Source organism: Athene cunicularia (genome assembly GCF_003259725.1).
Source record: "Athene cunicularia isolate RWA chromosome 7 unlocalized genomic scaffold, athCun1 chr7_part1, whole genome shotgun sequence".
Classification (NCBI taxonomy): domain Eukaryota; kingdom Metazoa; phylum Chordata; class Aves; order Strigiformes; family Strigidae; genus Athene; species Athene cunicularia.
The window spans coordinates 25,606,397-25,630,388 of record NW_020799107.1 but is presented as its reverse complement, the minus strand read 5'-3'; the positions used below and the strand labels follow the sequence as shown (position 1 = coordinate 25,630,388).

General features: G+C 41.7%; 1 protein-coding gene across 6 annotated transcripts in view; it reads left to right on the top strand.

Moving 5' to 3' along the window:
- SEMA5B (semaphorin 5B) overlaps positions 1-23,992 on the top strand; it is a 217,578-nt gene that overhangs the window by 170,253 nt on the left and 23,333 nt on the right. For 4 of the 6 annotated variants that reach the window (XM_026852819.1, XM_026852816.1, XM_026852815.1 and 1 more), the window contains 4 exons: positions 1,850-2,020; positions 2,935-3,084; positions 3,980-4,024; positions 7,231-7,436. In XM_026852819.1, coding sequence (XP_026708620.1) covers positions 1,850-2,020; positions 2,935-3,084; positions 3,980-4,024; positions 7,231-7,436 — 572 coding nt within the window. Of the gene's footprint in view, positions 1-284; positions 1,359-1,849; positions 2,021-2,934; positions 3,085-3,979; positions 4,025-7,230; positions 7,437-23,743; positions 23,814-23,992 lie in introns of those variants that run through there. The other 2 variants (XM_026852818.1, XM_026852820.1) reach the window with 2 other exon arrangements.

The window sequence follows — 23,992 nt, the reverse complement described above, 5'->3', positions numbered from 1 at the left end:
TATGACTTATGGTTCACCTTGGCTCGGAGGGTAACAGCCACATTCTTTAGAGGAAGTAGTATCGTGGCTTGTCTATCAATTTTTTGCTTCGAGAAGGTTTGATGCTCCATCCAGTGGAGGGCATCATGGTGCATCTGCACCTTGATGAGGAGACAGGCTTAATAAATGTGCCTTAATACTGTGTAGAGATGCTTGATGTGGCGGTTCTTCTTGTGAACACTTGTTTCTTCCCCCTCTCCTGCTTACGTATTGTTCTTGCGATGGGCATCTACTCTTGACATCAGTTACCATTTCCTGCACAGCCAGCAGGGAGTATTCTTGCCTGGTTTCCTGGTTTTCGAGTTTGTCCTCATGTTTATGTTGCACTCCTGGTCCAGAATAGTAATAATAGACCATTGACTACTGTATTGTCTCTCACTTATCATTCTCCTTGCTCTGTAATAACTATCCAAACTAAATTTAACTGATCTTACACAAATTACCTTGCCTCTTTGCAGTTCTAGCAATTATCTACCTCTGGCAATATAGTTTGTGGCCTACACTTGAAAATGTTATATTATAATAGTATTATTACGATTCTAAAATTCAGTACAAAGATAAAATTCCAATGCAGATATGATCAGAATGTGCAGCAAGAGTGTAGCAGGAGTGTCAAATATTGCACTCTATGGCCTATAAAAATAAAATAACTCTAGGACTATAAAGGCAGCTATTAGTACTATTTTGGAAGCTCTCAGTGGCTTTTCACTAATGTCTGTGCCCTTCTGTGCTGTTTTCTCCCCTTGGACACTATGATGTTTTACAATCTGTTCTGAGTGCATGATTACTATTTCTCTGTGTCTCCCTCCTTCCCTGCCTCACTCAATGTGTATACACAAATCCTGGGTTTATCTTGCACTAAGTCATCAGGTTATTACCTTCAGAATTAATGGCATGTGGACCTGCAAATCAGGCAATCTAGCAGCCTGATGGGGATGGTGGGGGTGGGGGTGGAAATCAGGGATCTTAGGTCCCTTCCTAGTTTTATTATTAACCTGTTACAGGGCTGTGCTCAGATCATAGTATCATAGAATCGTTTGGGTTGGAAGGGACCTTTAAAGGTCATCTACTCTAATCCCCCCTTCAATGAGCAGGGACAATAAATAAAGCCTCCGAGTTTCAGTTTCCTAAAGATTGGAAGTAGAGAACTCAGGGCCCCCACAGAAAGGTGCCATATAAGCTCCGCTTAGGTTGTACAGCACTTTTTTTTCTCAAGTGAATCTGCTGTTGCTGTAGGTGAAGTATCAGGAGACAATATTATAATAATAACAACAACGCTGTTTTATAAAAAGGAATGGAATGGAATAGAATGGAATAGAATGGAATGGAATAGAATGGAATGGAATAGAATGGAATGGAATAGAATGGAATGGAATAGAATGGAATAGAATTAGAATAGAATAGAATAGAATAGAATAGAATAGAATAGAATAGAATGAATAGAATAGAATAGAATAGAATAGAATAGAATAGAATAGAATAGAATAGAATAGAATAGAATAGAATAGAATAGAATAGAATAGAAATTTCAGTGACTACCCTAAAGAATAGTTTCTATTTTGGCACTTTATGATGGAGAGTCATTTTGTGCATGGATTTCATTCTGCATCCACAGATGCAGCACATTCATACCTTCCCTTAATATGAAGTTCTTTTTGTCAGGCCCAAATGTCCTGGGGTGCAAGAAACTGCTAGCTAGGCTAGGCAGGGTGGATCTGGAAGGGTAGATACTGGGGCTTTCGAGCTTTATCACAGTGAGGGGAGTAACCAACGGCATCTGCCTCTCTCCTTGCTTTTCAATGTCCTTCAGTGAAAGGCTCATGGTCTTGCTGGACTCCTTGGTCTCACTGCTCAGCAACCTGTGGAGGAGGACACTACCAGCGCACGCGGACTTGCACCAATCCAGCTCCGTCTAGTGGAGAGGATATCTGCATTGGTCTGCACACCGAGGAGGCCCTTTGCAACACACACCCATGTGAAGGTAGCCATTTCTTGTCCCTGCTCCAGTTGTCATGGGTGGTGCTGGGAGCAAGGCACATCTGCAAAATGTTTAAAAAATAAATCAGAAAAACCACCAGTTAGAATCTGTTTTTCTGTCCATTCAGTAAATGTCTGTTGAGCCAGGGGAAAAGGAGACATCCCAGTGTTCAACTACAGTGCATCACCTTTCTCTTTACCTGTTCATTAGCCCGTGCTCTGGCATTCTGGTGCCAGACAGGCAAATCTTGTTAAGGGGTGATCCATTTAAAGTAATTGAAAAAGCAGAAGCTTCATTCTTCAGTGTGGAAGCTTACAAGATGAACCAAAGGAGTCATGAAGCATCAATCTGTATGGTTGCTGAGGGGACAATCCTTCCTATTTTTTTTTACACAGGCAGATGAGAATATGCTATAACTCAGAGGACCGGGTTTGGATCAGTGCGGGTTTTGAACTACCTTTGTGTATTTCTGATCCAGCGCAGGCTGACACCTGCCCTTAGGGATGTCAGCAAAACTCTCTAACTGCTGTAACTTGTGCTGGCTGCTTGAGGTATCCCTGGGAGGCCACTGCAAAACTTGGAGGTCCTGGTGCAACATTGCCCCATCCAGCTCCTTGTATCTCTTTAACCAGAGAGCTGATACAGGAGCTTTTAAGACAACTCCATGCTGCGCAGTGCTCCGCTAAGGCTTGTTTCAGTCCATATTAAGAAGACTACAACCTGATAATAGTGTATGATGCTTGCACTGTTATTTGTATTGAGAAAACTAAATCCACTAAGGGCCCCTGGATTAGATTTGTGAGAGGCCCAAGCCAGGATCTAGATACCCTTCAGCATGAGAGAAGTATGGTACCTGTAAGGAATACTTTTCCTTCTTGGTGACATTGTCTGTGTGTTTTCCTGATCTTGGATTTCAGGTGGCTGGTCAGAGTGGTCAGAGTGGAGCCTGTGTAACGAAGAGGGCATCCAATACCGCAGCCGTTACTGTGAGGTACACAGCCCAGACTCTTCTCAGTGCATTGGAAACAGCACACAGTACCAAGATTGCCTGTATAATGAAATTCCTGGTATGTACAGTGTCAAGGAGGGAGAGGGGTGGGCCAGTTCAGGAGAGCTGCTCAAACCCAGACTGTCAAGCTAGGCAGAGATTTTCTCTACCTTAAATTGGGTTCATATGCTTCTAGAAAAACAAGTAAACAAACATGTTATAAACTCCCTTGTGGCAGGCACAGGGTAACTGGCATTTCTTTAAGGCAGCTTAACATTTCTTTAAAACAGAATTACCTGGATCTATAATAAATAACTAGTATAGCTTCACCTGAATTGAAGCTTTTCACCTTGCATAGTTCATCTCAGGCTGGGTTATAAAAAATTTCTCTGTTCTTAGTATGGATATGGGCAACAGGAGGTCCTTGAGTTCAGGTATCAAAAGAAACATTCTAAAAGAGCGAAGGAACAAGGTGAGGCAGATGGAGAAAATTGTGAAGTGGGGAAATTAATCAAAGGTCTAAGAGAGCGATGCTGTTGATGGACAGATGGTCATCAATGTCTTCCATCCTGTCTTTTGTGGAAATTGTATCTTTCAGGAAAATATTTGATATGGGTCTAGACTGATTAACCTCTTTCCACGTTATTTGAATCACAATGCTCCAACTTAAAAATCTGAGAACTCTAGGCAATGGTATTCTTATTTTCCATGGTTTTCTCAGCTATCTTTTTTTCCACTAAATTGAAGAAGCTAAGCAGTGATCAGGTAACAGTACTGCAATTGTCAGGTCTTTGGAGAGGTTTTGTTGCATGTGTTTCACACTCTGAGCTTTATCATTCAATTTAGAGAGACTCTCAGCTTGCTGCAGAACACGTGAGCACCTTCTCATGTCTGGAGCACAGGGAGTTTAATTACTTAAAGGAGTAAAGTGATGGCAAAATGACAACTTTCTCCATCTTCTTCTCTTTGTTTAGTGATCCTGCCAGCCTCCAGCATTGATGAGAGCACGAACTGTGGAGGTAGGGTACCACTAACTATATATCTTATTTTTATCTTAACCTGGCTTCTTTCCTCCCTGTCAGTAACAACCAAACCATTAATCTATACAGCTCATATCCCACTGATAGCCCTAATTCCACTGGAGTCTTGCTGTCTGAGTCAGACTGGAGGAATGTATCGTATGTCCACTTGTCAGTTCCAAGATTCTTATTTATTTGGGGGTTTGGTTTGGCCACTGAGGATCATTAATTACCAGGGAACACATTGTTTGTCTCTCTCTACCCACAGGGTAAATGGTTCAGGAGAAAGGAAGGGATATTCTTCATTCCACCACTGTAAGCCTCCAGCTGTTTGGAGGCAGGTGTTTTTAAATAACCTATAAAGATATCAGTGAACAGGGTCTCTTAGACCCTTTGATGTTATAGGATGAGATTAGAGTTTATACTTGTCCTGCACACACTTCCTTTCCTTCAAGTCCTCACTTCTCACAGAAGTTGTGTCTCCTTTCTGCATGTAATTTGGAAAGACCCAGTCATTAGTGTCACTTTCCTGCTGCTCTAGGAGCCCCTATGATAAAAATGCAGACTGAAGAAAATGGCAGGTTCCTTCGACGTTTTAAAATGCTATTTTCACACTAATGACCATGTCAATTCCTGCTAGCATCACATCCCTGTTTTCCTGAAATCTAGAAGATCTGCAGGCTGCCAAAATCTCTTCTCCCTGTGGAGATCATGGCAAAAAAGGCATGCCACCCATGGCATGGAAATGTGGCCTCTCGGTTTGTGACTGTGGGCAATCAGTGGAATTAAGATTTCAGCACCCGCAATGTAACAGTTAGCTTTCTGTGTCACTCCTTCTCCCTCAGAGGGTGTAATGTATCTGCTTCAGTTCCAGGACTCCTTGCTATAGCTTGCACTCTACTGTTATGCACTGTATCCACGTCTCCTCCTTTTACCACCACCATTGTATTTGCTGTTGCAATCTACATTCTACCATAGCTAATATTATTTATTACCTAGTGTTCTACAATATTTGGCAAAGAAGCCAATCAATAGAAATTCTGTTGATGCATCTCAGAAAATCTATATTTTCAAAGTGATGAACCAGAAAGCTTCCCCCCTGGGAACTCACATGCTGCAAACAAAATAATTTGGCTTTTCCCTAAGATATGGCTAAAAGTTGCCTGAAAAATCAGATGAGTCTTTCAAAGGTGAGAGTGAAGTGTACGAGCACTTATGTATTAGAAAGGACTTCCTACTGTAGTGACATGCAAATGTAGCAGCGAAATGAAACATTCACTGCAATACAAGCAAAGCTGGGCAGGAAGAGAATGTTAATGGAGTATCATATGGCTTTACTAAGCACAGTTGCATATTCTGTGTTTTAGCTCTAGTGAGTGATGTAAAGCAGGAGGAGGTTTTAAGAAAGGAAATGTCTTTTTGGAAAAGTCTTGTAACATTTAGTAGGAAATTATCATCTTTCTGCTAGTTTTTTGGACCATCATCCAAAACACAGTAGAGAGTGGTAATCTTGCAATAGAATTTTATAGTGTAGTTTAAAAAATAAATGTAAGTCATCATTCTAATAAATTCTGTATGTTCCTTACTGTAATTATGATTGAAGTGCATTACTTTGCTTAGAACTCTATTGGTTTTGTTCTTTTTAAACTCAGGAGGATATTTTTAAACTAAAGATTAGAGGAGAGCCGTAGATTAATAGGCAGAATTCTCTATTTGAAAAGCATATCAGTTAAAATGTAAGACGACACCAAAAAAAATGCATGCCGTGATTAGACTAAGAATGAACCTCATTTAAAGCCACTCTCCGAGTAGTCCCTTCCATTTCTCTGCACACAGTCAAGTCAACACAACAGTCTGTCCAAATGAATGGCTTTTTAAGTATTATGGGAATTTTACTGCTGCTCTCACCACTGACCCAATGTGGCTGACCCCTAGGACAGCTGCCCTGGGGGACCAGTAGTCAGCGCTCCTCCCCCAGGCACTAGGGCCCCTGCCGTTCCTGTCTGAGAGATGACAGAGCAAAGGCAGAGGAAAGGGAGTAGTGTTTGGAGTCATCATTGCCGATTCTTTTTCTTAGATTGTCCCCCTGCACAAAGCAAAAGACAACAGGATCATAAAGTTTTGCCACCCAAGATTGCCTCTGGTTGCTTCGTTAACTTGATGGCTGTAAAGGTTGCTACTGTTTGTTCTGTTGTCAGTGGAGATCTGTTGGTGGTTAGTTTTACCATGGATTTTGAGACTCTCCGAGGTGAGGGAGGAATGAGGAATACTGTTTGACTTTGTCTTCCCCCACCAGCCAGAGTTGCGAGTTAGGCACCTCCCACACTTGGGATGCACAACTACAGCTTCTTCCAGAGGCCAGTGCTGTGCTTGGAGGGTGCTGCTGCAATCCCACGTGAAGAGATCTCTGTAGGAGGCTTTTATAGTCCAAGAGCTTTTCTATTCAAAGTACTTGCACGGTAGCTACCCTGCCAGCACCTGCCTGCAACTGGCTTTCTATCTTTGCAGTTTGTGAAGAAAACCAACAAAGAAATATTTTTCAAGCAGTTCCCCCCTTCCTTTTGTCCACCTTATCTTTCCCATTCCCCTGAGGACCCCTATTTCACTATTAGCGATACAATAGTGAAATAGTACTACTCAGAGGTAGTTCAGACATGGGCAAGGCAGTGCTGCCCCACGAATAAGCAAGAATGCTGAGCACACTTGGATTACATGGGGGAGGAATGTGTATCTCCCCCACCCCGCACACAGTACCGTAGGCATTTTGGGCAGCCAACAAAAAGGGCCTTCCCCTCCCTTTCTTCCCCTTCAGAGAAACACTGAGCATTTTTATCCCCTTATTTCCATGACACGCACTTGCTTTGGAATCCATTAATGTGCATTGTTTGTATGGCTCATTTCTTTAGCTGTCAGCTTAACATAATGTTTAGTTTCAATATCAATAGAGGGGAGAGAGGAGAGACAGGGAAGGAGCTTTGAGAAAACAATGCATGAACCTGTTAAACTGCACAAGGCAGAGCTGCAGTGGGGAGACCGATTTGCAGGAAGATTATGTCAGTTTATGTTAGAACGTAAGACTCTGGCTTCTACAGCTTATTAATGTTGATCCCGAGATGTCATAGCTCTGATTTGCACCTGTGGTCTTGTCGGGAGAGGGAAAAAGCCTGTTCTTTTAAAAATAGCATCTCTTGTTATTTCCCTTGCAGGTTTTAATCTCATCCATCTGATTGCCACTGGGGTCTCCTGTTTCTTCGGCTCTAGCCTCTTAACGTTTGTGATTTACGTGTACTGCCAGCGCTGTCAGAGGCAGTCCCAGGAGTCGACCGTTATCCACCCAACCACTCCCAACCATCTCCATTACAAGGGCAACACAACCCCCAAGAACGAGAAGTACACCCCCATGGAGTTCAAGGTAGGGTACTTGATAAAAAATACCATAAAAGCTTGATACTACCTGAACAAATTCTGTATTTATGTCATGGTTGGAATTGGGTAGGTTTGTGTTTCTGTGCCCAGCTGTTGGCATTTCATGTGGGGTTGAAGGAACATTTAGCTGTACTGTCACAGAGGGGTAGAAAGTCCCATTACTGCAATGGGATTTTGTTCTGTCTCACAGGCCTGATGAATGCCAGTCTGGCAAGTACATACCAAGATATTCCAGCCCATTCTGACTATTGTCCTCTAAGAAGCCAGTAAGAGCTCAGTTCAGTGCATTGTTAGTGCGTGGTAAGAGGAAACGGAGGGGAGGAAGAATAAAAATGGAAACTTCATTAGGCAAATAGCTGGGAAAATGCTTATTGGTAGGATGAGATTCTGGAAATGCTTTGGGAACTGCCAAATTGGAGACAATGAGAAAACAGAGAGGGTTCTGCCCCCTCTGTCAGTGCTGGGCAGAACTTACCCCATGCAGCCATGCAGAATTCAGTGATAGCAGCAGAACTAGTTGCTGAATGAAGCCTTAGGAGAAGATGAATGTTGAAGTGGCATACTCTGTTGGCCAGTCCGCTTGTTAAAGAGAACACCGCCCATTCTCTGAGCAAATAGGACTGAGGGTGCAAGGGTAATACGCTGAGACAGTAGCACGTTGTTGTATTTGAGCATCAATCTCCAGGTGAAGTGTGGGATCAGGGAAGTGAACAGTGGGATGGGTGAAGGGGCTTCACATCACCACAGGAGGAACAGCCTGCCTCAGGTCACTTGGACAGTGTGGAGTATTATTTGGGACATTAACACAAAACAGACGGAAACCCTGCAGCTGCTTGTTCCTTCATATAGCTGTGTGCTGTTGACATTCTGATTGTCTGTTTCTGCTGATCCGGCCTGGCTTCTGACTGGGACCCAACAATAAGATCAACGGTGGGACCATTGCCACAGTCTAAACTCCCTGGGTGTTGGGGACTGCTTCCACGTAGGGATTTTATAACGTTGGGCATGGGACAATTCCTGATACATGATCATGATTTGCAGTGTGAATACACATCAGAAGTAAGAGCTTTCATCTAATAATTTGAAAAGACTCAATGTTGTTTTGGTGCTTTAAAGGAAAACAGCTTGAGCTGGAAAATAACAGACCAGTTTGACAATAAGCATGTGCTGAATTCCTTATGTTGGGCATTGCAGCCCCTCAGAGGATCCCGCTGCCTGTAAATGCCGTCTCAAAAATACATTTCCTAGCAGTATAAGGCTACAGTTGCATACAGTTTAATAAGGGTGCAGCATCATAATGCAAGTCAGCATGGATTTGTGGAAAGTAAATCATGTCAAGCAAATTGGATTCCTTTTTTAAATTAAATAAATATTGATCTAGATAGGAGGGAAACGACAGACGTATTGGGATTTTCAGAGGCTTTTAACAACGTTTCACAAGATGTATTATTCTACACACTCTGCATATATGGGGTAGGTAATAAATTATTAAGACAGGTAAAGAACTAGGACCTGGTCCTGGAAGCTTCAAACTATGAGAGAAATCCTTTCAGTTATGCGAGTAGTTGTGTCAAAGTCAATAGGAAGACCCAGATGAGAAAAACTTGCAGGAATAAAGAGATGAGCAAGAGTATCCCCTTGTTTCTTACATAGCAAACAATGAAGAAAAGAGACAAATTTATTTTTGTGGCCAAAATCAGGTAGTTACACGGTTGGCTTTGCATTAACATTTTCTTCATGATTTATGTTGTGCTATCCTATGTTATCAGATGATGCTAAAATAGGAAGAATGGTTAAAATTTAGAAGCATGGGTTGTTTGCAGAACGATCTCGATCAATTGGGTAAATGGATTATGAAATGCAATATACCTATGCTGAGTGGCACAGTGGACTAGAAGAAATAACAAACCTAAACAAAGTTTAAAATAGCAGCAAATTAGTTAATGTAGTATCAGGAGGGAGTTGACCTCTTTGATAGATCCACCTCTGAATACTTGATCTAGTGTGTAGTAACAGTGAACAGCTGTTAGCGTCTTCTTTTGAGGGATATAAAGAGACTAGGCATTAGATCAAGTTTTGAAAAGTCTAGTTTATTTAAAGGAAGGCATTAGCTAACTGGGACTGGATGAGTTAGGCTGGGGAAAGAAGGGACTTGAACACGAGAAGAGATAGACCAGATGGGTCTTGTTTATAGAATGTTAAGAAGTGAAAGAGTTCAAGTGCATAAATCTGCAGTCACTGGACAGACCAAAACAAAAAATGTTTAGGAGCAAGGGGCTACTTGCTAAGAACTCAAAAGTCATACTCTTTCAGCACGGTGAATGAGGCAAAGAGATTTACAGAAAAGATAAAATCTGTTTATGAAGTGAAGCCCCTTTTCTCTATTCCTGTTGAATATTTCCTTATGTTCATCTTTCTGTTGTCCCTCCTTTCTTAAACACTTGCCTGAAAATGTCTCATTTAATACTACAAATTTACCACTCCTCAGTGTTCCCTTGAAGAATATAGCGTTAGTGCAGTAAGAGGAAGGCTCTGTGTGCTCTGTGCTGTGTAATTACTTACAGAACTTGTTATTAGTCAGCTTTATATTTAGGAATAACTGGCAGACTTTTCTAAGGGTCAGGAGGGAGTTTTTCATGCCTTCAAGGAGCATGTGTGGTTTTATTGTGATGCTACGCAATTAACATTCAAATGATGGAGGAACTGAAATTCACCTTCTGGAAAATAAGGGTTGGACTAAGCTTGAATATGGGCCCATCTGAATTTAAAATGTGTTTGTATGAAAGAAAGCGAAAACACCTGAAATTCCAGATTCTAAACCCAATTAAGATTATATTCCTCAGATACCAAGAAATCTGCCCCCAATATTTTTTAGATAATGAAAGCAAAAGAATTGTTGTAGGGCTGGGGGTGTGTGTGTGTGTGTGTAAGCGTAAATAAATCCATGATTAAGGAAATACATGGTGTGTAGACTACTTTTCAGAAACAGAAGCTGATAATACACAGTGACATGATGGTAGCAGAAGGCTGAGCATATGCACAAGTCTATTATTTTCCATTCTTTGATAATGATAAGCCTTCTGCAACCAACTTTAGTTTGTTTTCATCTTAAAATATCTCAGCTCCCCAACCAGCAGGTGAACACAGTAGAAAGTTTGGCAGTGTTACATTCAAATGTACAGCACTGAATGCAAACTCATAAATCAAGGTGAATTTTATATGAAGCCAGATTTTAATGAAGGAAGTGCTAGCTGATATGAGCCTTGTTGGACATTTCAGCACAGCAATGCAGTAATGCAGATCAGATGTAAATATCATACATAATGCTGACCTATTGATCATTTAGCTGATGCTAACTTGCCTAGACAGTGTTTTGCAGAAGAGCGTTGTTGGTTTTTTTTTTTTGCTGGCTTCTTTTCCCTTCCTGTTTTGCTTTCTTGAGAATGTTGTGAGGTTTATTATTAGCAATTTTAGCCATGATGTCTTAAAAGATTTCATGCATATGCATTTGCCAGCAGCACGTTGATTTTGATTTGTTATTCACAGATTGTAAGAGAGAGACCTTTTGGGTCACCTAATAAGCAGTTCATGTTTCATTAATTGGTTAAAGTTCATACAGCACTCTGACAATATTGAAGAATGTGCAGAACAAGAGCATAATGAAATAAAAATTATCTGCTCTTCACATTTTAGCATGATGGGTTACAGAACCACCTACAACCTTCCCAGTACTGCCACGCCGATCAGTTAATAGCTGGCTATCAAAGCAGAGAGGACATCCTCTTTTTTAACATCTTGCTTCAGCTACTCAGTGAGTTATTCATGTGAGTTACTTATTAGAGTCATGCTGATGGAAAGCCTGAAGTAGAAACAGGAGGATGTAGGGTCAAGGTTGAGCCCTTGTGAATTAGGAGCCCTTGGAACAGTCACACATGGAGAAAGGGTTTGGATTGAACTTCTTCCTATTGCTAAATCCTCTGCCAATAAACAGATCCAACATTTTATTCTACATGGGATTTGGACAGACAAAGGCATCTGCACATTGGTCCAAATCCAAAATCCAATGGCCTTTGTATCAGGCCAGATGGGATCAGTGAAAAATATAAGTTTACAGGATGGTTATGATGATGATTCTGCAGGTTTTCTTCTCAACTGTGCTGGACAGACCTCCCTCTGTCCTTCCTTCCTTAAACGCAGCTTTAGTCATGAGTCATGCAGTCAAACTTTTTCTGTATGATGCCTCAAACAAGTTGAGGAAACATCTGAGCTTTGCTCTGTTCTGGGCATCACCACTGCTCACGTAGAAGCTAAAGGCCAAACACTGAAGTTGTGCTGAAGCAAAACAGTCATTTATGTCAATGAGCAAATTTATTGTGGGGGAAGATGAGGTGAGAACTGAGTGAAATTGCAAAAAATGGCAATGGAAGAGGGAAACTAAATATTTGATGTATCACCTGATACCTGAAGTTTCTAGAAGGACATCAGAACAGTACATTTTAACTTCAGGACTGTGAGCCCTGCACTTGCCCAAAATTATGCATCAGATACAAATGCAGCTACCAGCAAATGGGGGGAATATTCAGTAGATCGCTTGGGGCTCTCTCTATGAATATTTTTTAATAAAGTGAGAACAGTGCCATTGAGAATCAAATACAAGTGCAGAGTAGACACCCGCTGTGAAGGACTCCAGATACTGTCATCCACACTTCATTACTAATCCCAAATAATTCATGGCAATAAAATACCAACATGGAAGGTTATGAAACAGAAACCAATTCTGTCTTTGGAAGAAGAATTCTTCTGAATAAAACAACAGGCTGGGTGTTTGGTCTGGCTTTCAACATTGCAAAAAGAAATAAAGTTCAAGGTATAGGAAAGTGGATCCCTGTATGGATTTTAAATGTCTCTCTCTTGGTAGTGGTCATTTTCATTGCCACTGAAATTACACTTTTTTTATAGCAGGGAGACAGCCAATGGTTCAAGTTCAAATGAGCTTTAAATACTGTGAAGTGCCCTAGAGGAATGTCTGTCTCAGTCAGCCCTGGTCTCTGAGGATGTTTATTTCTGCCATGGAAAACTTAGGGCTACAGTGTCCTATCACTTAATTTGATATGTTGCTACTTCAACTAAAATTTGGCTAACCCATTTATGTATAGTGGTCACAGCACATACACTGATAGCACTGTGATATAAGCTTTTTCCTTTTCTTGGTGACCCCTTTCACTTTGCATCATTCACACCCCAGGAAGTGGCTGTAAAGTTCAGACATAAGTCAGCAGTTGATGATACCCAGCATCATCAGTAAGTTATCAACAGCCTTCCTTAAGTATTTGCTTTAGCTCCATGGCGTTTTACAGAGAGATTTAGCTGATGTAATCAGCTGGAAAAAAAACCCCACATATATATATAAAAAAAATATAGTAAATCATATTGAAACATAAATTTTGTTCCCAGTGAATTTCATGTTTAACAAAAACTATTTTCCCTGAACAAAGTGGCATTTAAGAACATTAAGTGCTTGAATGGTAGAGTACATATTTTTAGTACTTACCATGAGTATAGTATTATTCAAAAAAGAATAGTAGGGGCAGGGGGTTGTATTGGCAAAGGAGCATTGTGCCCTTTCTTGTATGATCCTGCAGTAGCAAATATCACTTCAGGGGACTCTCAATTTACATAATGCCTGCTAGGAACGGAAAGCAAGAGAGCTTACTGATGGGGAAAAAAGGATTAAGTGGTGCGTCTCAGTCAAAATCTATTAGTGTCTTTTCTCCCCTTTATATCATTGGGTTGAGTCAAATTGAGCAGTCAAGCATGCCTGGAGGTGTGGCTGGCCTAGGATGATTGTGCCTGTAGATGTGTGTGTCTTAGAGATGTCCTCACCCCATGGCAGCAGTGGCTCAGCACGTTGCTCTGTGCAAGTCACAGATATCTTCCTCTCATAGATACATTATTTAAAAGTAGGGGAAACTGCCAGATCGGTTCTGAATGTTTCCTTGCTCCTGCTCCTTCTGGGATGCTAAGCAGCTGCTCACAACAGTCCCCCAATGGGAAATGGTCCCTGCGCCATCCACTTTTCATACAAACCTGTCATTACTTCACAGGGCTGTTGCTGCTCACCATGGGGTGGGAATCCACATTGTGCCTCCTCCCCTACCATTTGGAGGGAGTCCACATTTTGGGATGACTTCTTGTATTCCTCTTTAAGCCATATTGAGAAGTTTAAAGTGGCACTGGGGGCAGATGCTTCATATTCATCCTGTCATGTTTTTCTCTATTGGCGCAGCCTCCTCTCTTCCTCCTTGTATGACCAGGCATATCTCCTCTACACCCAGGTCAGGGATATGGTCCATGCTCTGCCTTCTTACAGGCTAAGCTAGTCATCATAGATGCTCACACTAGCCTTTCATTGGGGTTGTATTAGTGCAGCTGTGAATCTGTGAATGCAGGCAAGACAGGTCTGTAGGCAGACAAGTTCTGTTTTGTTTTTAATTAGATCAATGATTATAGTTGGAAAAACTGGCAGTTTTTTGAATGTTAGCTGCTTTTTCAGACCTGAAGAGAGACAGATGTGTTCAAAAGTTTATCTGATTTTTCCAGCTACACTAATTGATCTAATAATTGATATTACCTTTTTCGTGCAATTTTTGCCTTTCCTAATATCTCTGAGGTTGACATGTATCTGCCCCCACCCACCCACCTGCGCTGGAAGAAGGAAAATTAAATGAAGAACTGCAGGAATGGGAATAACAAAATTGCACTGCACTGACTGCTGTGTATTTACATTACTTCCCTCTACTGGTCATAAGAGGAATATTTCAAATATACCCTAGCCTCATTTGCTAAAGTTAACCGTTCTCCTTTGGTTCGGCAGCTTGAAGTGATTCTTCCCTCCTTGTCTTCTCGAAGCGCTGGCTGGCAGCATTATGTGCATTAGCCGAACTGGGAAATCCTCAGTGCCGCCAAGATGTGCGGGAGGAATTAATTATGTGTTTGCAGAAGAGTTTAAAGAGAGCCATGAAAGAGGCAGGGAGCTAAAGTAAAGGGAGAGGATAATATTAGACAAACAATAAATACCAGAAAACATATAACCTTTGTGGTACATATAGAGGGGAGCTGCCTTGCTATTCCTCTGGAATAGCTCCACTAGCATATAATGGATTTTTAAGTAAAATTATAAAGAAATGGAGCTGCTTGCATACAAAATAAAGGTAGCTGTGGCAGTATTCAGAACTAGAGCTCAATGTCCAGAATGTGTTTGGCAGCTCTGAGAGAGGACAACCAAAATACCTGAGCTGTTTTTTTCTGAACTGTGACCACCCTGTCCTAAAGAGCAATTGAGAGCTCAGGGCTGCTGAGGATGTGCTGGCTGCTGCCACGGCACAGACTGCACAGGCTGCTGCAACACTGCATCCATGGCCATCTTTTCTCGGTGCATCATTTATAGGTGTATGATAGATTTGGCATAGGTTATGCAGAATTAGCTCTGCTTGCATTCCCCTATAGCTGGGGGAATCCTCATTAAGTCAGTTCTAACATTGTCCTGAGATTTGGCAGGAAGCATGTGAATAAAGGAAAGAACTGAAAATCTGTGGATGAAGGAATCTAGATGGACTGTATCCCAGAGTCTGTGAGAACCAGTTAATGAACAACTCCAATTACCTTTATAAATATCATGGATCTTGAGCAAACCCCCAGTGCCATGAAATGCAAAGGTAACACAAAAGCGTTGGTAAGAAAGCAGGCCAATTTCCTCCCTGCTAATTGAGTCACTGTTAAGCTACCAAAGTCCAGTGCACTAAAGTTATACAAGTAGCTCCATAACTCTGTGTGGGAAATGCCAGTTGGATCTGAGGATAAGACAACGTATCTGTAAGCATACAGGCCCACAGCTGATGGAGCCTGCCCGGACCTTCCCCATTCAAGAAAGCATATCAATGGGGTATTAAATCCCACTGGGTCTTTAAAATTTGGCAGAGTTGGGGCCATATAGAGCATGAAACCAGAAACAAATGGGATTGACTTGACTGTACTTTCGGGTACAGCGATAGAAATTCATTGAAACGAATTTGTGTCAGTGTTAATATGCAGGTAAATCTGAATTAATGTTTGAGAGGCAACATATCACATACCCCGATGAAATGAAAAGAGCTTAGGCTAAATTGACATCTGAGCCAAGACCTAATGCTGTGCAGGAGGAGTTCAAACACAATCACTTTTTGCACAGAGCTTCAGCATTAGTGAATGAAGGGAAAACAGAAGACCGAGCTGCATAAGGGCAGATTCTCAGCTGATTAAAAATATAGCTTAATGGGTTAATACATACACCTAAAGAAAAGAGGATCTTGATGTCTTAAATAATCTTGTGATATGTAAATAAATTGGCTTGGACGGGAGAGCTGCTGTAGAGATTGAAACCTAGCTGATGGACTGTGAGCATCAGGCAATCATTGATGGGAACATACGGGGCTATGGGGAGGAGTTGTTTAGGGCACTGCAAGCAGTAATGAAAGGTTTGACTTTATTTAATATCTTCATTAACGAACTTGGAGAGGGTGCAGTCAGTGTGTTAATTAAACTAGCAGAAGATATTAAATTGGGAGGTGTGTCAAAAAAAAACAGCCAGTGGTGTAGAAATAATGGAAAATGACCTAAGGCAGTTATAAATGTACAGAGGAAATAGCAAGGTGAGATGCAACATGGGGAGAAAACAAAGCAATCTTGAGGAAAACAATCAAAAAGCAGCTATTTAGAAGGTGGGAGATATTTGGAAAGCAATGACTGTAAGAGACTGAATGAAGCTAGCAGATGGCATTTTTTTTTTTTTTTTTTCACCACTGCAGTTACACCTTTGCAATTCTCCTCAGTCTAAATGTAGTGCAGTGGGCTGGCACCAGGCTGCATGACTTGTGTTGGCAGTTCACCAGAATAAGCAGCTCTGAGACCATTTGAAAACTCAGGACTGCTTGCTCCAGTGTAACCAGAACCTACAACCTGTCGCTGTGGCCTTACTAGTTACCATCAGCTGAATCCCAGTATAGCCCAGTTACTCTAGATGATCATCTGCACCCAATGTGATCTATTAAACCTGGTTTTAGAAGGCAGTGATTATACCTCTGGTGAGTTAGTCTGAATACTAGAGCATGCACAAGGGCAGGTGTGGTAGCTCAACTGATGAGCCTCTGTTGACCCTGTACGTGAGGGACCACGGAAGGGCATACGCCAAGGCATAGTAGTGCAGCAAGGAGACAGCTTACACCTTCCCACGCAGCTGAGATCATGTCTGCTATGTCCTGTGCACCAGCTATATTGGGAAGCAGCATGGGACGGCCCTGAATTCCTCTTTTGTGTTTGGACACCACGTCATGGTTGTTGCCACCACCAAATTACTGTCAAGCCAGGGATAAATAGCAAGCTTTAGGCTAGACACCTGCACTTGCCAGTGGAAGATTTCCATGAACTCCTCGGACCTAAGTTTCCAGTTCAGAAAGATACTCAAACCTGGATTTAGCTCTAAGCAGGAAGTCACTTCAGTTTGCCATACTATTACGTACAGTATGTTTTGTCATCTTACTCATCTGTGTAAAGTCAGAGATGTGCCAGAGCATCTTTCTGACAATGGTCCTTTATATTGCCAACTATGAAAGTTTTTATAAGTTTAAAATGGCAGTAATATAACCTTACTCCCTCCTAAGTATAAGGATAAAATAGCTATTTTCAAACAGCTATAGAAAACTGTAGCTATTCATTTTCTTATAATTGAATGTTAGTTCCATTGTCAACCTGAGCACAGCTACAGATGCTGCCGTCATTTGGGGGTTGTTTAATTTATTTACCAATAACAGTGAACAAAGAATTTCCAGTCTAAAAATATGGTAAACTTCCATCCAAAAAGAACATGCAATCATAAGTTTAGTGTCCCAGTGGGATTTTTTTTGTATCTCTTTTCAAGAGGAAAAACCTTCTTCTATAGAAAATAGGTTCCTCGTCTGTACATCTACACTTCACTGTAAATCCTGCAAACAGCCTTATTGAATTCATCAGAAAAAAACTCAATACATAAACCCCAGCTATTGCTACTTTTGACTTAAGTGTAGGTGGAGCTCAACAGTTTTTATAAAAGCATCAGTTGAGATAGTTTGTTTAGTGTAAGACACTAAGCAAATTTTAAAGATTGGGAAGAAGAATCATTAAAGTCTTGGTTTGCAGTAAGTACATGGGTCTTATAAGGTCTTTTTGGCAACTTTCCGTCTTTCCAGGGTCATTTGTAATGCCTAGCTCAAGAGGCACAGCAGAGTTGTGTTATCCAGTTGATCAGAAGAAAGGGAGAATGTGGGTGGGCCAGACGTCATTTATTTTCTTGGTGTCAATTATTGCCAAAAGAGGTTATTTTAGTCATATGGTTTATTTTGTTGAAATGTAATTATTATGCTAATTATTTCTAAAGTTACTGGTTAATTATCATTCTGCAATCTCTGCCTTGGTACTTCCAGAGATGTACAAGCTGTGGGAAACGTTTCATGATATTAATATATATCCACAACCTTCCCTAAGTCATTTTGCTAATGTTCCTAGAACGCAAAAAGTAACATCCTTTAACGAGAAGGCATGGCTAGCTCTATAAAACAGCTGATCTGCATTGAAAAGGCATTTTGCTCAATCTGATTTCACTGCAAGAAGCAAACAATTTAAAAGGAGAACACAAGAACCTAAATGTTGGATCTTGGCTTCACTACATCATTGCACAATTCCCTTATCCCTCCATTTTCCTGCGGGATGAGGGGGAGTAATGGCCATCCCACTGTTGCTACAGGAACGCTGTTGGATGCCGTTCCAAGGGAAATTGGAAAGGCTACCTCAATTCTTTTAGGGCTAATTGTGCGACTGAGTTCAGTGGGAATGTTTTCTCTTTGATTTCTGCAGAGGCAGGATGCAGGATGAACATGGGCCTCATTTTGATGTTGCTAAGAGGAATGGGCTGCCTACAAAGTTGCTGTCTGTTACCTCGACCCTGATTTTAGACCTTGGCCTGTGTCCACGGTGAATGGCCAGGGTTAGAAGTGCTTGGAGTTGTTACCCTTGGTTCCTTAGTGCCCGTGCTCACTTTGTGATGAAGGAAGGGGGAAGTTTTTTCTTGTAGTACACAGGGAGCTTCAACATTACAAACAAACTTGCAAAATGGAAACTTGCAGCTATGCAGTCCTGGCACAGGCAACACATCTGATGAGTCATGCCCGTTGGAAAGGTGTGCGCTGCCTTGTTCAACCTCCTCAGAGGTTAAAGTGGTGATAACCATAAATGCTAGACATAGTGGTTTGAAGCTGCCCAGGAAGGTCACCCAACTTTTTCTTTCTTCTTTTTACATTTTTAAAGAGGAAAGTGTCATGGGTAGGAGGTGGAAGAACCAAAATTACACCTGTCAACAGAGAAATAGTGGAGAAACTGTGAGGTTGGGGGAAAATGTCCTTGCTCAGTGACTTCATGGGGACTGTGGTGCTGCATAGCTGCTGAAGATAACCTACAAAATTGCTGACTTGCCCTGCATCACCCCCAAATTAGAAAAGAAGATCTGAATCTCAAAGGGAATGCTGAACTCCAGAATGCTTGAGTGCTTTCTGTGTGAGAAAATTAAGGAAATCTTGCCATTGCATGTCACCCTGTGGGAACTACTTTATGGCCCTTATTTTGATGTTAGTTGTATGTATATCAGATGCTTTTTAGAAGCATCCTTTTCACTTTAGCTTCTCAAAAACTATATGGAATTTCTTTTCATTGGGCGTGGGGAAATGGTAGCCTTCTAAAATCAAGTTTCTAAGTTTTCGTGACTGTTTATTGAAAATTGAAGCATTTGATCTGTTTATGTGTGTAAGAAATGTTTATACAGCTTATACATGCAGCTGTAGTATGGAAGTAGTACTGAAAGTCTCATACTGTTACACATGAAGATGTTTTGATACATCTGGGAAAATGTAAGCAAGTGGGTCAGTGGATTATGACTTAATGGTTTGGAGAAGAGGCAGAATTTGGGGGAGTAGTTCAAGGCATTGCTGGAGAAAAAGTAACAAATGGAAAATCTGAATGATGACTTAGGCTAAAAATATCAATGGAGAAAGCTGAACAAAATTAAATGTATGCATATGGCACAATACAGTCATGTTTAACACATCCAACACTTGGCTCTACCTTGGGAGAAACAGCCTGCAAGTGCATGTTAGTACTTTGCCTCTGGTATGAAAAAATACCAGGGGGCAGGGCAGCACACGAAGGGGCTATCTGTAAACTTTCCCCTTAGACTCTTTGAGTTCTGACTAATTTCTAGTACGATAGCAAGAGTGATAACAAATTGTTTATCTATTTCTGTAAATATTGAAGTACTCACGATTCTGTTGTGCTTGGAATTGACATTCACTGGCAACAAGACTGGACCTTTTGATTACTTGACAGATCACATATATTGGAGAAAGCTGCTGCTGTTTTACATTTTCTTAAAACCATATCCATCTGAGTCCATCTGAAAACATCCCTGCTTGACAAAGCAGAGTTCCTGGTCAGAGAAATTTTTTTATATATTATTCGTATGCCCATGTAACATAATAAAGGGTCTTTTGAAGAAAGCAGGTGAAGTTGTGCCTGCTTTTGAGTGATCCACTTGGTTGGGTTAGTGCGTGCTGGTGGCTTACTTTCTGCTAACACATTCTTGAATTGAGGTTAGTGTGAACAGACTTGAAGAAACAAATGGTATCAAATATGCCAGGATGGCATGGCTCATACTGAAAGGGAGGAAGCAGGTAAAAAGTATTTGAATGATGCATGTTTGAATGGAACACTTTTTCTAAGCATATCCCTCACTGTTTATAGGGTTTTAACCTGTTTGTATGCTTGCACAACTACCAGAAGCTTCTTTGTTCTCAGGGCAGGATAGGGCCTGAAATGAGGCCAAATGAGGGCCTGAAACATGTTTCCCTCAGTGTTTGAAATACATTGTGTGTACAGCACAGAGATTTTGCACCAAGTGATGTTTCAGCAGTAAACGATCAGGTTTTTGGTTCTTTCTGATACTCTGTACTGAGCAAGCAACCCTAAGAGTTTGTAGCTGGTGGCAAGGGGAGGGATTAGGGTTTGATATGGGAGGGATCAGACAGCAACAAGGGGAAAATATAGGTTGTGTTGCCTTAGTCAGCTTAGTTATTGTGTCCCCTCTAAGAGGACTTAAGGGACATTATCTTCAGTAACCACTTCTTGGCCACTGTAATATTGAAGACTTGGCTCAGAGGTAGCTGAGATGAAGAGGCACTCATAGGAGTTGGGCTGTGAGCAAGGATGCGGTCTGTGTTAGTTTTTGTGATCAAATATAGTTATGCAGTGTTGATGACTCTTGGCCTTTCCCGCTGGGACTGATAAATATTGGTGGGAACACCTATGGATGCAGCAGGCTGGCCTCATCCCCACAATAACTCCAGTGAGTTCAGGTTGTCAGGAGACTCTGACCTTGATGGCCTAACCCACGTAGCGTTGGGGAAAGAGCTTCCAGGGGAAAGTCATTGGCCATCTCTGTACTGTCACAGCGAAGAATTGCAGGACAAGAGCAAGGGTTAAAGCTCTGAGTAGAACAGCACAGGAGCCCACCCAGAGAGATTTAACTGCCCGCCTCTTCCCCTGCAGTGTCTTCGTGAGTGTGTGTGTGTGTGTGTACATCTCTAAAATTCACTGCTGCCTAATTTCCCTTCTTCAAAATATCAACCAATATCTATGCCAAGGAACCTAATCATCTATTTATTAAAATGAGACAGACAATAAGTTTGTGTGGGGAAATGTTAAGGCAGTGCACATTGATCATGCTGATTTAGGACAGTACTGCCATTGCAGCATTTCCGGAGACAAATTCTTTGCAGCTAATTGCATTATAAATTCTGCTAAACCATTTTCATAAGGTATTTCCCTAAGATATAAGCCCTCCATCAAAAATAAAACCAAAAAGAGCAAAGGAGCAGTTGTGAGGGTTTTTTTCTAATTAAATGTTATACGAAAGTAAGACGAGAGGAAAAAATGCAAATCGTGTTAATTAAATGCTAAGTCTGCTCTAAGAAGCTAGTTTTAAACACTGTGGGACATGTTGAAACTCAAACAGGATTTTCCAACTGAAAGCCAAAAAAGTAGAGTCCTGAGGTCTTTGTCCTCAGATCAAGGTGGTCCATCCCAGGTCAGGATTTGGACGTCACTAAATTTCAGAGGTGGTAATCCTGGCATGTCATGAATCTTAACTGTCCCAAAAAGTGACCCAGATGAGGCATGGATGCTGGACCACCTTCAAGAGAGCCCAGGGAGTGCGACAGTGGGAATCAGCCTCTTCCTCCCACTGTGGTGGACCGTGGCCATGGGTTACGCTGTCTGCAGTGGGTATCCCAGGCTAGAGACACTGGTAGGAAACAGCAGTCATGGTGTACAGCTGGTGTGAACACCTGTGGTGTTCACCAGAGAGCAATTCCCCCAAATCCTCAGTGGTAGCACTTAGCAAAGTGCATATATACAGGGGATCTCAAATGTTTTTATCAAGCTGGGTCAGAAGACACTGAAGCACAGAGCAGTTAATTGGATTTCCCAAGGAAGCATAGCAAGCAGCGGAGGACTGAGCCTGGCTTCCTTGTTTCCCAGCCTCCAGCACAAAGCAGCAGACTGTTGCCCACACTATTTTAATATTTCTTTTGGTGGCTGGGAGCAAAGCATGACATTTCTTTTCTTCCTTTCATATTGAAGGGCACAAATTCTCATTCCTTGGAAATATTTGTCACTTTGTCACTGCACCTATACAAATTCTCTCCTTGGTTCCTACAAGTGATGTGCTGTGAGCTCATTTTAGACTCCAGGCAGGGAGCGATCGCAGTCAGACCAGGAGGAGGTGGGTTTCCTCCAGTTCTCATGTAAGAGATGTTTTAGATAATGCCCATTTCCAAAAAAGTTATTTGGTAGTTCAGCAATTGAGAAATTTCTTTGCCAGGGTACTTTTGCAATAGGAAAGCCTTTCCTTATAACATCTTCTATGAAACTGGGAGTTGCAGCTCCCAGGGTAGCTGTAGCTGTCAGTCTTCTACTGGATTAGAAGAAATCATTTTCTTTTCTTCCTCCTCCTCTCCCCCTCCCCATGCAGTAAAATTATTCGCTTACAAAGAAATTGGAAGATAAATGTACTGCCTGTGGTCTTGTCTTTGGGCCTACGGGTAGCTCTGATCATTTCAGTGGTCACAGATGGGATGTGGCTAAGCCCTGACTGTGCCATGGGCATGTGCACAAGGCGAGACCCTGCTCACTAACTTTAGCCTCCTAAAAGTTGGGCACCCACTGTCGGCAGGTTGCCCTGCTGCTGCCGGGGCTGAGGGGACAGGGGCTTCCCCAGAAGACAATTTTCATCTGCACCTGCCTTCAAACAAGAAGGAGACTTCTCCTCGCCTTGCCGACAGAGCCACAATGCCTGAAGCTTAGGTGGCTGAAGTTAGATGGGTCAAATAAAGCTAATGAAGCTTGGTATTTCATGGACTTGAGCATTAGTTAATTAATTTTCATCTTTCCCTCAGCTGGGTTGGGTAGGAGGTGTTGGTCTCAAGGGGGAACTGAGGTAAAGTGGTTTCTTCAGGAGCATGGGATTGTGGCAGAACAACCACTAGTTCCCAGGACTAGTTGCCTCATTAGACCTCTCCATCTCTCTGCTTCAGACAGGAGAGACGCTCATACCTTCTTTAAATGTGCTGTACCCTCGTCATGAGGATGCTGTAGCAAACACGCCTAGTGTTGACTACCGTATCAAAGGAGTGAGTTCCCTGCGTGACAACCATTAAAGGTGCATGTAGGAGCAACATAGGCCAGACACGTGTAAGAAATTTAAGCCAGGGTTTAGTTGAAAAAAAAAGGTCACAGAAGTTCCTCAGCCAAATTCACAGAAATCAGATTACTATAAAGATGCAGGAAAAAGTTCTGTAAAATTATTGCATACCCCCCTCCCCAAATGGGATTTTATCCTTGTGCATAGGAAACAGCTGGCATAGCAATGGGCTTTAATCTGGGGAGAGGGGGACATCTGCTTGCTGGTGGGAAAAGTAATAGTAATTCTTGCAAAAAGCAAAGAAGTGGGGGGAAGAGGGGAGGGAGAAAAAACCCATTTCTGAATTTTTATGGTAAAAGGGGCATTTGTGGTTCTCATTTTTTATGTTATTGTTGCCAACAATTGTTACGTGGTTGTTAAATTTTTAAAGTAATTTTAGTTTTTCCAAAAGTGACCATGATTTGTTACTTATACTGTAGCTTACAGAAGTGACACACTTAATATCGGGGGGTCCAAACCTGGATATCTACCAATGGAGATGGAGATCAGGTAAATGCACACCTGCTCTTCCAAAGAGAAAAAGCTGCTGTTTGGCAACTGGTTTGAGAGGGAGCTGCAGGCTATAACATGAGCATTTTGGAAGAGATTAGATTGAGTGCTGCCATTAATCACCAACTTCCGTGTAGGCCCAGCATGGTTCTGTGTGACAATGATGTTCAGACAACACG